The 13,255-nt window shown below is 39.4% G+C and overlaps 2 protein-coding genes across 2 annotated transcripts; both read right to left on the bottom strand.

Annotated features, from left to right (window-relative positions):
- Positions 1-1,966: 1,966 nt before the first annotated feature.
- On the bottom strand, positions 1,967-3,162 carry LOC147457662 (uncharacterized). The gene is made up of 4 exons (XM_086513348.1): positions 3,099-3,162; positions 2,906-2,980; positions 2,204-2,325; positions 1,967-2,110 (listed from the first exon to the last, which is right to left on the bottom strand). The coding sequence occupies exons 1-4, from the start codon at positions 3,160-3,162 to the stop codon at positions 1,967-1,969; spliced, it is 405 nt and encodes a 134-aa protein (XP_086369474.1).
- A 957-nt stretch (positions 3,163-4,119) lies between these two features.
- Positions 4,120-6,834, bottom strand: LOC147457661 (uncharacterized). Its single transcript, XM_086513346.1, has 6 exons — positions 6,791-6,834; positions 5,341-5,846; positions 4,959-5,019; positions 4,665-4,872; positions 4,371-4,502; positions 4,120-4,281 (listed from the first exon to the last, which is right to left on the bottom strand). The coding sequence occupies exons 1-6, from the start codon at positions 6,832-6,834 to the stop codon at positions 4,120-4,122; spliced, it is 1,113 nt and encodes a 370-aa protein (XP_086369472.1).
- Positions 6,835-13,255: the final 6,421 nt, after the last annotated feature.

The following is a 13,255-nucleotide window of genomic DNA, read 5'->3' as shown; positions in this document are numbered from 1 at the left end:
CTAGCTTAGCATAATACTTTTGGTGGCCGTAGGATTTTTTCATGTCATTTGCCTCAATCAAGCCTTGGGAAACTTGAGTAGGACCCAATCATTTTCCTTGGAAGTTAAGGCCCTTTTGTGCTTGTTAGCATCAGCTTTTTGCCTTTATTGAGAGATGGATATAGCCTTCTTTATATTTTGAAAAGATTCTTGTAGGTCTCGACTATAGTCATCGGCCAACGAAGATCTTCCAATGCACTTTAAGTAGGAAGGGACTTTTAGGTCTTCCCTCAATGATTTCGAAGGGTGCCTTCCCTCTAGTAGTATGGACAAATTATTGTACGTATACTCTATAAGAGGTAGATACTTCTTTCATTGTGAGCGTTGATCTACTTCCGTAACATAGGTCTTGAGTAGATCTAGAATCATAAGGTTAGCTATCTCACTTTGGCCATCCGTTTGTGGGTGACAGGCTGAAGAGAAATTTAGCCTTGTACCCAGATTCTCAAAGAGTTCCATAAATTACTGGTCATTCAAGGATCTCTATCTAACACTATGGATGTTGGCAAGCCATGGTGTTTGAAAATCTGTGATATGAAGAGGGTGGCCATTTTCCTTAATAGTATTTTTGACATGTATGAAATGTTCTTGCTTACTAAACCTGTCGACTATTGTGCATATTCCCATATTCCCATGGATAGACTTGGGTAATCCAAAGGTAAAATCCATGGATAAACTCTCCCATGGTGAATCAAGAATTAGCAATGTCTGGAGTAATCGAGGTTGCTTCTCTCTATCATACTTGGTCTTTTGGGAGTCTTACCGTTTGGCGAGCGAGATTTTTCGAGCGAAGGAAAATCCGAGCAAATGAATAAGGAAACCAAATGGGCTTTGATAAGAAAGATGAATGAAGATCCTACTTTAATAATAGTAGGATCTTGAATCCCTAAGTAATCGTAGCAATATGATTGTTCAAAATTAGACTCTAGATTCTTTTGCACAGTTGATACTTGATGTCGAGCAATGAGAAATCCAAGCTAGTAGCAAAGCTATTACAAACCATGCAATGATCCACAACTACATTCAACACCATAATTTTTATTTTAACTTTAAATTTTACGGAGCAATCTAATGCAAGTCAACAATGCTCATACATCTACAAAGTTTCTACAACTGTACTAAGAGAGAATTGCCATATCTTATACAAAAAAAATAGAGATTTCTTCAGATTTGTAAGATAACAAGTGGAATATTTAGTGGAATATAGAGAACAGCATGTCGTGCCTCTGCACTCTAATGACAACAAGAAATGCTATGGTTTTATCTCGTGACTATGAAGAGTCACACTCGTCATCAATAAAGACATTGCGTCTCTGACACTTCTTGTGGGTGTCAAAATCGTATCGTATATCAGCAGCCATGGTTTTTGCAATCCCCTCAGCATAAACTGGCAACACACTTCCACACAAAAAGAAAAAGATAAGTCTCACAATCCAAATGCAAGCAATACAAAATCTACATCCTAAAAGCACAAGAAATCTCAAATTGTTGTTTGAATCATTATCCATAATTTTCAAATACTAAACAATGATACAAAAAAGTGACAAAATAGCATAAAAGTATGATGGAAACATAAAATAGGTGGGGGAAATGAAGTGTAAGGTGGACTCTCACTAGTCATCAAAGGGGTTGACACGCGAAGGCATGTCACCCACATCATCAACATCAAGAGAGGTGGAGGCTCCCTCTCTGCTTCGCTTTTTAGGGCGAAATAATGGTTGCACATAATCTGAAATCAAAGTGTCATCAATGTCGACTGTTGCACACACCCACCCTGTGCCTAAGAATACTGCCAATACGGGCGCTGTACCACATCCCAACTCCAAACAAAGACCTCCAGGCCTACAAAGAAGCTCCACAAAACATGCAATAAAATAGTGACTTTGTTGCAAGACACCACGCCATGGCTCCCCTGATGATGATCTGGCTAAAAAGACTCTGGAAGATGGTGCATCATGTAAGAATCCAAAGGCTGCATGCCAAGCCGATTGAATACTGGGGTGCTCTCAACCACAAAGCAAGGTGGTTGCATGCCAACCCTATGCACCATGAGTAAGAAAGAACAATGACACTACACCACCACATAGACAATTATAGGACAATCACAATAATAATAACATACCAAAATGAGAAACAAACAAGTTAATATGTAGAAGAGCATTACCTCAATCCGACCACCAAAGCTATTACCATAACCATAAGCTCCATGATGGAGGACCACAATGCGACGATGAATAGCCATCTCTGATGCACGACAAAATCTCTCAACCCAACCAATGGTATCTTCTGCAAGAGGTTTCAAAAGTCACAATAGAAAACACACAACAAAAATCAACAAGTAGTGTATAAAATTATGAATGAAGCAAAAACCTGCCATAGAGACCATGATCAACAACCACCCTAAGTCTGACAAACTCGAATATGCAAGTTGCATGCATGCACGAACATGATCCTCGCTGCAAACATCCCAAAGGGGTACAACAGGGGAGGCTAATGGGGAACCACCAAAAGGAAGATCCAAAAAAATAAAATCAGTAGCCCATGCGACTGTTCTTCCACCACGCACGCACAAGGTCCCATCGAGGCGTGCACATCCCATGTGCTCATGAACACGAATCCATGCCGGATGTCGAACATCGGCCCTAAAATCAACAGCAATGGCTATGTAGTCCCTAGAAATGGCCATGCATCGTGAGTCAGGCAATGAGGACAGAGAAGACAAGGGAGTATCAACGATGTAGACAAAAGAAATGGTTTTCTTTGCAACAATCTTCCCAAGAGGTACTGCGATACAAGAGATAGTACAAAGTGACTTAACTCCAATAAACGAACAAAACAAACAATTGCATCGCAAGTGAAAGCTCACCATGCTCTCCCTCCATGTTTGCATCCACCCTAGTCTCAACAATCACCTCCTTTCCCTTGCGAGAAGTATTTGTAGCTTGAAAAAAGCAAAGAAACACAATATTACCGGTATGTATAACAAATAACTTTAGGAAAAAGAGAATTTAAAGCTCTTAGACAAATTATGTTTGAGGCTATTTTGAGTAGCCATTTACCGGATATAACCTCGTCCACTCTAAGAGGGAGAGGCACATTGACAGATGTGCCACCAACTCTCATAGTATCATGAATCTCTCTCTCTCTCGCCAATACATGCCCAGAAGCCATCTCTATCCACCATGGACATGCCTCCATCTCCCAAGTAGTGAGCTTATGCATGGAAGGGGAGTACATGCATCCTTCCCCAGTAGATAGTTGTGCCCACTGCTTAGCTAAGAATGGAATCCCTGGTAGAAAGCCTTTTCCAACCAAGAATAATAGAAATCTAAAACAAAATAACAAAATAACATCACTACACACTTCGTAATTATGGGAAGCTTGAAATAAAAGTATGATGAGCTTGACCTGTAGGCTAGCCGCTAAGATGCCATGCGTACCGTGTCCACTTTCTTCATAGTTTGCTTGTCAACATCTTTTGTCTTAGCTTCAAGAAAGGTCTCCAAAGGATAAAGATAGGGTCGTGCTTCAAACTTGAGCTCCTCAAAGTAAGAGGCCCGGGGAGGTCACCTAATATAAATGTAACCTATCACGTGAGTTCAACATAAGGGTATTTAAAGTTCTTGAAACTTATAGCAATATATATACAGAAGGGCATTATTTTTTCAAATTTGAAAAAACCTTACAGATTTTAAAAGAAAAGTGTACATTATATTCTTAACAAAATTCACAGATAAGGGGTTTTACAAACATGTCTTGAACGCACGTGATATGGTAGTTTTACACATAGTGAACCCCCCGAGGTAAGAGGCAAGAGAACAATCATGAGGCAACAAAATACCACCAGCAATGTTGCTCAAGTCCTCCACAAAATTTGTGGCCCTATCAAAAATCCTTTGTAGAAGGCCCTCTCTATGGATCCAACTACATAACAAGGAAGTTGAGAAAAAACTAAAATAATCACAAAAACTAGAAAATCTACATCAAAGATTCTTGAAAGTCAAAAGAAACTTTACTCACATGCGATACACATGATCTCCTTTCTTTAAACCATAAGAGGATCTAGTAATTTTATCTGCCTCAAGCAAGGAAACCCATAACAGTTTTGCTCAAGACAGGAGCATCATGCATAGCAATCAAGTTCAGTTTCTCAAGCGTAGCCCAACTATTAGGACCCCATTTGAGAGCAAGAACTCGAACCATCCAATCCGGTCCAAGATTTGGATCAACAATATTTAGCAACTGCAGTTTTTGAGGAACGAATAGAAAACCAAGTTTAACCAGCTATTACACTATGTGCAAAACACCCAAAAAAAAAATAATTCAACCACCTTCCCAACGCGCTCTCCATATTTGAGTGCTAAATCATTCAATATTTTCTCCTCCTCTTTTATTAGTTCTTCGTTTGTCATTGTGTGCCTAGCTTGCTCTATTCTTTGGCTCAATTCCTTGGACATTTGAACCTTCAACACATACTTAAAAATAAATAATTTGCAAAAAACAAGCACATACTCTTTGGCTCAATTACTTGCATATTTTATCCTTCAATACATAATTTAATATATGTAATTTTCACAAACAGAAAATATAAGATCGTTCCAAAAAAGCAAGCCAAAGATACTCACATCGTATAAGAGCTTTCCCAAGTATCGACGAGTAAGTGGATACCAAGGCTCCACACCCTTCGAGTATTTCTTACGGACTGCAACAATCAACTTTTGATCTTTTTCTGGTAGCCCTGTTACATAGGCTTCATGATCTGCTGCACAAATGTGGGAGCAGTTGACAAGCTCATCCCTAAGATGCGTGACTACAAGGGCATGTGTATTCATGCTACAAGGTCATATACAATATATACAAAGTCAGAAACAAAGCATAGAAAATTTCTACTAAAATATATAAAAAGTCATGAAGCTTACAAATTCATTCTTTGCAAGCTACTAAGCAGAGCTATCTCTGGCACTCGAGTAGGATCAATAACTGTACAAATAACACTACAATGTTTCTCTCGATCAACGGAGAATCTCTCTTTAATAGCAGCCATCCAAGCGACCGTTCTATGATTACCCTCCCAAACATAGAACATTTTATTAGAGAGAACTTGAAGATTTGGTCGTTTAGAAAGCTCAATTTCAAACTCTTTATGTATATCAACCCATATTGGGTCCCATGAAGAAAGAAGGTCCTCTGCAAAAAAGATAATCATAGGCAGAAAAGCACACTCAACTACTATTTATGAGAAAAACAAAAAACAACATAGAAACAAAGAGTAGGAAAGACCAAAGCAGAGAAATGAAATACCTGTCACATAAGCTTCCTCCTTGCAATTCCAAACTGAAACAATAAAAGCTCCCTTTTCTTGCATGTAGCCCTCCTTTGCAAAAGCAGCTTTCAATCCACTAACATCATCTCGTAAGCCTCTCACCCTTGCATAAGGGATCAATCGACATAAAGGAATTGGTGGACAGTCAAAACAACTGAACATGCGAGTACATTGAAGAATATTTTTCCCTCTATGCATGTAAAATTTGTGCTCTTCCCCTGTCTTAGTCTCTACTGCTACTTCATCTCTTATGACATAAGGCACTATTTGAAAACATGCCTCTTGTGGGGCAAGAGATTCATCAACTTCATTTATGGAGCCAAGTCCCAAGTCCTGACTTTGCATCTCCTCCTCCTGTGTCTCCAAACCATCTGTCATATCTGTGACAGAGGCTGCACTTATTTGATCACTGCTCTCTAAGATACTGGAAGCTTGAGTTGAAGAAAGTCGTCTCCCTATGCGACCTCGTCCACGAATTGAAGGACTTGCAAAACAAAACCAAAAACAATTTAATTACTTCACTAAAATTCCCTCTAGGCGTCCATGCCGACGCGGATACCTAGAGGCAATTCAAAAATCAAAACTTTATCTTATTGATCTCCACCTAAGCATCCATGTCGGCTTGGATTGATAGAGGGGAGCTAACAATTTCAAAAAAGTATGGTCAATTATAAAAATTAATCTCGAGAAATTCCCTCTAGACATCCATGTTGGCGTGGATAGCTTGACTGAGCTTACTTAGCTTAATAAAACATGATTAAATTCAATGCAAAAATGAATCACTACCGCTAAACAAATGTTGCAAGAAACTACTTCTAGCCATCCACGCCCGCGTGGATGGCTTCAGGTAGTTTTAAGATAAGCTATACAGATCTGAAGATTCTCAGAGAGAGCTTATAAACAGGTAGATTTTCACATCCAAAACTCCTTCTAGCCATCCACGCCGGCGTGGATGGCTATAGGTAGTTAGGCTTAGAATCATAATGATAAGGAAGCTACACAGAAGTCCTGGAAGAGCCTTGGCAATTTATCCCAACACAAGCGCTTTGGTTTGAGTTTCCGCCATGATTCTCCTATACACTGGCTAGAAGGTCTCTCTCTCTCTCTCTCTCTCTCTCTCTCTCTCTCTCTCTCTCTCTCTCTCTCTCTCTCTCTCTCTCTCTCTCTCTCTCTCTCTCTCTCTCTCTCTCTCTCTCTTTGCGGGGGGTGCACTACCCCTCCAACATCTCTCTTGGGCTTTACAGAGAGCGTTATAGTTACAGAAAGGTTCAAATTCCAATTGAAGAGTGAAGAGTTACAGTTACACAGAAGGCTTCTCTTTTTAATTAAAACATAAGCCTTAGAAACATAGCTTTAAAACATTGAAAAAAAAACTACCTGTAGCCATCCACGCCGTCGTGGATGGCTACAGGTAGTTTACAAATCTACCTGGCAGGAGGTTTTCGGGCCGACGTAGACTCCCTTCTCCCCATGGCCGAGTTAGACTCCTAGCAGGTTCTCCCTTCTCCGAGCGAGCTCCGAACTTGACTCCCAACAGGTTCTCCATTCTCTGAATGTTATCAGCTTGAGAGCTTAACTCATTAGTTAGTGCACTCAATTAGCGCATGCTAAATTCCCTCAAGTGGGCGCAAGCAAGCCGCTTGGTGGCGAGCAGGTGGAGGGGAGAGGCGAGAGGGAACCTGAGGCGAGTTGAGAACTTGAGGCTTGGCGTGAAAGGCTTGGCAAAGCAGCAAGCGGCATCAGACAACAGAGAAAGCGCAAAGAGAGATGAGAGAGAGCGCTGCAGGAACGTTAAGGCTATACCTGTGAATTTCTTTAAAGCTATACCTGTCAATTGCTATAAAAAACTATAGTAGGGGCCTACAGGGCCCCTTTCATATTATGATCGTTCCCTATGTTTCTTTCTTTCTCTCTCTCTCTCTCTCTCTCTCTCTCTCTCTCTCTCTCTCTCTCTCTCTCTCTCTCTCTCTCTCTCTCTCTCTCTCTCTCTCAGGAGATAATAATTAGTGCATGGAGTATAGTTAATGATCATGGAGTTGCTCGCGTACAGCTAATGATCACAATGCTTGAAAAAAACTTTTTTTCGAAAACTTGGCAAACCTACATATGTGGAACAATGGAAATTACACTAATTTTTTCTAAATTTTACGGGTAATTTACACCAAATTACACTATATCTTTTCTTAATTTTACGGGTTTTTTAACCAAATTACACTATATCTTTTCTAAATTTTACATATGTGGAACAACGGAAATTTTGCATGGTAATTTATACCAAATAAAACTAATTTTTTCTAAATTTTACGGGTTTTTTAACCTTCAAATATAAAATTTAAAGGTAAATTTCAAAATTTGTAGTTGGGATTACACTATATCTAGGTTTTTTCCGAGCTTGATTAAAGAATATGAAACCATGACTCCGTTTTTAATTTCTTAGCATGTAATTTGGCGCAAATTACAATGCAAAATTATAACTAAAAATAATAAATCAATTACTCGTATTAATAGACAGTCAGTCTTCTTATGAAAAGCTACAATTTTTCTGCCTTTCAAGAAATTCAATCTCACGACAAAAAGGTACTTTGGGAATTTTGAAAAACTTGAAGAGCATTTTAGAAATTTGTGACCAAAAACACTCAGCATGGGGTAAACACCCTTAACTTCGGCATGGGATATTGTGCATGGGACATTTAACTGGGTAGGTGAAGCTCGATTGTCATTAATATGCTTGATTGACTGAAAATCATAAAACTCAAAGAACTAAAAGCAGGGTCGTTTTTTAGTGTTTTAAAAATTAAAAGCAGGTTCGTTTTTTTAGTGTTTTTAAAACTAAAACAAGTCCTTTTAAAGTGTTTTAACACTAAAAGCAGGCTCGTTTTTTGAACACTTTATATTTCATGTTTTGACTATGTTATATAGTGAATTATTATTTCTAATATATATTTTATAAAACAATAATTAATGTTCGTGTGAACACAAACGTGCAATATTGCTGGTGGCTTGTGCTTATGGATAGAATTTTAAAGATATCACTCTATTCTATTTACACTCGCTGTATCAAAAACAACCATGCCACTGCTCTTTGATATTCTTACCTTCTGCTAAACACACTATTAACCCATGGGGAGATGCATTACAGTTTTTGGTCCAGGGCGTGGACAGAAGCGAGTGCTTATGTTCGATACCAGAATTTATTCTTTGACAGTTGCTTCTTTGCAAGAACATTTTGAGCTTCGTGATGCTAATTTCTATCTTCGTCCACTAACATTATCTGGACCGCAAGTCAAGGTAGAAGCTACTGTATCATCAGATGGTGAGTAAACGTTTATGCTTGATCATGAACAACACCAGTTCTACAAGGTGGATATGAGAAGTGAGGATCAGATTGATGCTGGCATTGGCAGAGTTTCTCAAGACATGAAAGACAAGAAAGTACCTCTCTTTGAGATCAATGCGAGTGTTATTGACATGATTAAGTGCATGCCATTGCAAAGCAATTTATATATTGCCCTCCATCAATCCAAGGAAGTGGTTTGTACTGATGAGCTACCAGCTCATTATGATGGGTATATTGCTTTTGAATTAACGCCATCTGGTAATTCTTCAGGTATGAGTGGTATGGAGCAAAGACATGATAGTCACATGTGGACAGAGTATGTCACTTGTAGCAGTGATATTTTTAATGGCATTGTCAGATTTAGTAGATGCTCTGGGCATTTGCGCTGCATCAACATTGATTGTCCATTTTATTTGCGCTCAAATATGTTCAATGAGTCTCAATGGCGAGGTCGGCTTGTTAAATCCAGTCCTAAAGGATTGATCTCTTCTCAATATGGCACACTGGTATGCACTCATTGTGGAAAGATTCTCGAATGTGTATCTACATGTCCTGCAGTAATTTACTATTGTTTGCCTAGAGATAAGCATAATTGTACTAGGTGTGCTTTGCATCTTGAAGAACATAATCATCCATGTGTAGAAGGGAGGAGTCGGATGGTTGAAAGTCACACAGATGAAATGTTGCTTGATCGAGAAAGTCGGGACCCTATGGTGATTGCGAAACAATTGGAGAGGGCCACCACTAATGATCTTATCATGGAAAAGCTTATTGGAGCAGGTTCAACTGCAAGTGCTATGATTGAAGATTTGGAATTTGCTGACAGTATGACTCCCCTATCAAATAAAAGGAGAGTCGAATGAAGTTTGGAGTCTGCAAAAAGATCAAAGAATATCACTTCAAAAGGTCTTGAGGCAGTGCTTGACTTGAAAAGCAAGTGCAGATATCCTTTTATCCATAGTATCCTTTTTCCAGGCCAATTGGGTGATAAAGTACAACCTCATGTATTTAAAATGTCAATTAAGGGACCGGGCAGTGGAGTTGATTTGGTGAATCACATGCATCCTGGAGGTAATTTGGAGCAAATGTGGGTGCACTTTGATCATGTTCACCATGTTCAAGGATGGCCGACTATGTCAGCGCATGTCTACAACCCTTACGTACAAGAGCTACTCACCATTGCAACTGCTGAGTTTAGCGTGGAAAATAAATATGCAGAGAATGAAGTTTGGAAGATGCTGAACAATGTGGTTAAGCAACAGGGTTTTGATAATCCAAAGTTTAGGGGATTTATGGCAGATGAAGCCAGTGCCAATTGGATTGCTGTGCGTACTGTTTATTTTGGGGGAGCAAAGAAGTCTACTCCAGACAAAGAGAGATCATGTTTGTTTCATTGGGAGCAAAGTATGGTTCGACATACTGTCAAGTGCATCCGTCCAGCATTTCAAGAGGAGCACAAGATTTTGTGTCGCAAGTGGATAACTGCACCTATAGAGAATGCGGCTGAGCATTGTAAGGGAGACCTTAGAAGATTTTGGAAAACAAGAATGGCCATTGAAGGGGAGATTTATTCATTGGAGACATGGTTGGCTTGGTGGAATGTACGAGTGCCTCATTGGGGGGAAAGATTTGTATCACAAGATGCTGCAGGTATCTTTGTTCCTAACAAAAACTTGTCTGAGTCAAAACATGCTAGTATGCGTGCCTCGGTTGGTTACAAGGATCACATAAGTTTGTATGAGGCAGCATGTGCAGATATGGCTTTAGCTGTGCTTCAAAGTGTGAAATATAATGCCTATTTGAAAGGTGTTGGGAGCTCCGCCGGTCCCGACATTAAAGATTTGGCAGATCGCTTCATGAATCGACCCTTCATCTGCTTCCGCGGCAGCTGGAAAGAAACTAGTTGACCTCACACATTCTTCAATGCATGAAATGGCTGTCAATAGTCCATAAATGAATAGAAATATACTCCAAGAGAAGAGTATTAGAAAAAAGAGGCCAATTTTTGCTGATTCAAATATTGTCTTGGACGAGGATAGCCACAGGCCAGAGTATGTTACACTGACAACTTCAATTGGTGGGCTTCAACACCCAAAAAAAGCTTCAAAGGATGTCCCATATCCCGAAGTAAATGTAGCAAAGTCAGTTTGGGCAATAAGGAGAACAGAACCTAGGCGAAAGATGACTTGTTTTGGTGTAGTGTCAAAAGATGGAGATCGATGTGGGTGGTTCATTAATTCCTGTTCAACGGATGCCAAAATAGGGGTGCCAGATCCTTGTTTTTGGGGTCGCAGGAAATATCCTCCATCTGGTTCACAATTGGGAAGCCTTGTGGAAGGGTTCATTTGGTTTTGTAATTCCAATAACATGCACACCTAGAAGGTTCACAGCATAGTCGAAGGGCCACCAGGTCTAGCTCCCGGTGTTTGGGTGGTCGCAGAGGGCACAAATTTGCAACCTCAAGAGGTAACGCAACTGCAAGCCAATGGTTTTGTTTTAGGAGCAGGAGTTGCATCAACATCAAGAATGCATGAAACAGTTCCATTGAACCAAAGATTTGCTAGCAGCATCCATCCCAAATTTAGAGATGGAAAGATTGTGAAATGGAGATCACGATTAACAAAGGAGTTTCATGGCAAGATTGAAGTGGGTAGAACCATGGCAACAGAGTTGGTGCGAGAGGTCATTGTGGTTTGCAATGAAACACATGTTTTCTATGTTAATATTGTGGGGTCAAGTGCAAAGGGAGTGACATACTCTGTGACAATGTCAGATTTTCCTAGATGTACTTGCGAGGATTTTCAAAACCGAGAAAGCAAGCACCTTGTGTATATGCCATGTAAGCACATTTACTTCATATTTCTGCAAGTACTTGGCCTTGACCCTCATGCTCATGAGTTCATGCATCAGGCGGCTTTAATGAAATTGGAGTTAGTCCAAGCACTTGGAGGTTCACGGGTGCTGATGTAGCCTTAAAGGCTTGTGGACCTTGCTATGATTTTATAGCAGTAGTTTTTTCGGTGATATGTGCTTATGTCTATTAACTTTTGCCCCAAATATTCCAGTGCGGCAGTATTTTTTTTTGTTGCACACTCCATTTTGATATGTAGATGCAATACACCTTTTTGGTTAATTTCAATGTTGATGGAAGGTTTTTGGCATGTGTTAGAGATAGAACAATTTAAAATTACTTTTTTATGTTAAGAAACTAGGTAGGGAGTATCTCTAACCAACAAAAATCCAAGATATTGTGGTGTGTTGTCGACTCTGCCTACACGTCCAAACCAAGTGTGCCTCTCTCTCATCCGGCACCTCCTTATATTACCTTCAAGCATTTACAACCATAACATGTCTGACCACACTAGGTGGCCGCACTCCACCTTCACAACCACACACCACAATATATACAACTAATATATTGCACAAGGATATAAAAAAACATTGTAAGTTTTGCAAAGTTTAAGGTTTGCATAATTTTGTATTACAAGGATATCAAGAAAAAGTTTGCGGTTTGCGTAATTTTGTATTACAAGGATATCAAAAAAAAATTATGGTTTGCGTAATTTTGTATTGCAACTAATATATTGCACAAGGATATCAGAAAAAATTGTCTTGCAAAGATATAAAAAAAAAAGTTTATGGTTTGCGTAATTTTGTATTGCAACTAATATATTGCACAAGGATATCTAAAAATTGTTAGTTTTGCTCGGTTTATGGTTTGCTCACTTTTATTGGCTCGGATTTGGGATTCCTCGTCTTTTGGCATACCACGCATTTTGAAACATACTCTTGTATGTCTACTTTCATGGCAGGCCAATAAAAATACATCTCTACTCCTCAAAGAGTAGGTTGAATCCCTTTATGCCCCACATAGGGAGGAGCATGGGATTCATACATTACTTTCTCACGAAGGGAGTTAGTAGCACATAACATATTTCCATGGAGAAGATAACCATCATGCAAGGTGAACGGTTCTTATTTCTTCCCTAATGCATTGGCTGACATTATATTCTTAAAATCAGGGTCGGTAGCATACTCATCTATCATAGAAGATAGATCATTGTGAGTTGCTATAGACACTACATTTACTTTTGGTCACTGATACTGCATCGGCCATGTAAATTGTGCTTACTAGCAATATGAGCGTATGAAAATTAAATTGTGAAAGAAAATTTTCCCACCTCATTTGTTTGTCAAAAGGCTTGGTTTGCATCATGAAGTACTTTAAACTTTGGTGATGCTTTTGTAGGATGAATGGAGTCCCCAAAAGATAATGCTTCCATGTGTCAAGGGCATGTAGAACAGCTAGAATCCTTCTCATATATGCCCAACACTGGCTCATTGAAATTGAGTCTTCGACCCTCGTATGATATGGCATGCCCTTCTTGAATCAAAACTACTCCAATGCAATCTCCACAAGCATCACATTGGACCTCAAATGGTTTTGAGAGATCCGGTAGTGTAAGTACAGGTTGAGAGGTAAGCTTCTCTTTGGGCTTCTCAAAAGCATTTTACTCTTTTGCAGTCCATGAATACTTAACATTTTTATTTGTTAA

The sequence above is a fragment of the Adiantum capillus-veneris genome, chromosome 5 (genome assembly GCF_014529385.1).
Source record: "Adiantum capillus-veneris isolate H3 chromosome 5, ASM1452938v2, whole genome shotgun sequence".
Classification (NCBI taxonomy): Eukaryota; Viridiplantae; Streptophyta; class Polypodiopsida; order Polypodiales; family Pteridaceae; genus Adiantum; species Adiantum capillus-veneris.
The sequence above is the reverse complement of the archived record's forward strand: the minus strand, read 5'-3'. Positions and strand labels throughout refer to the sequence as shown.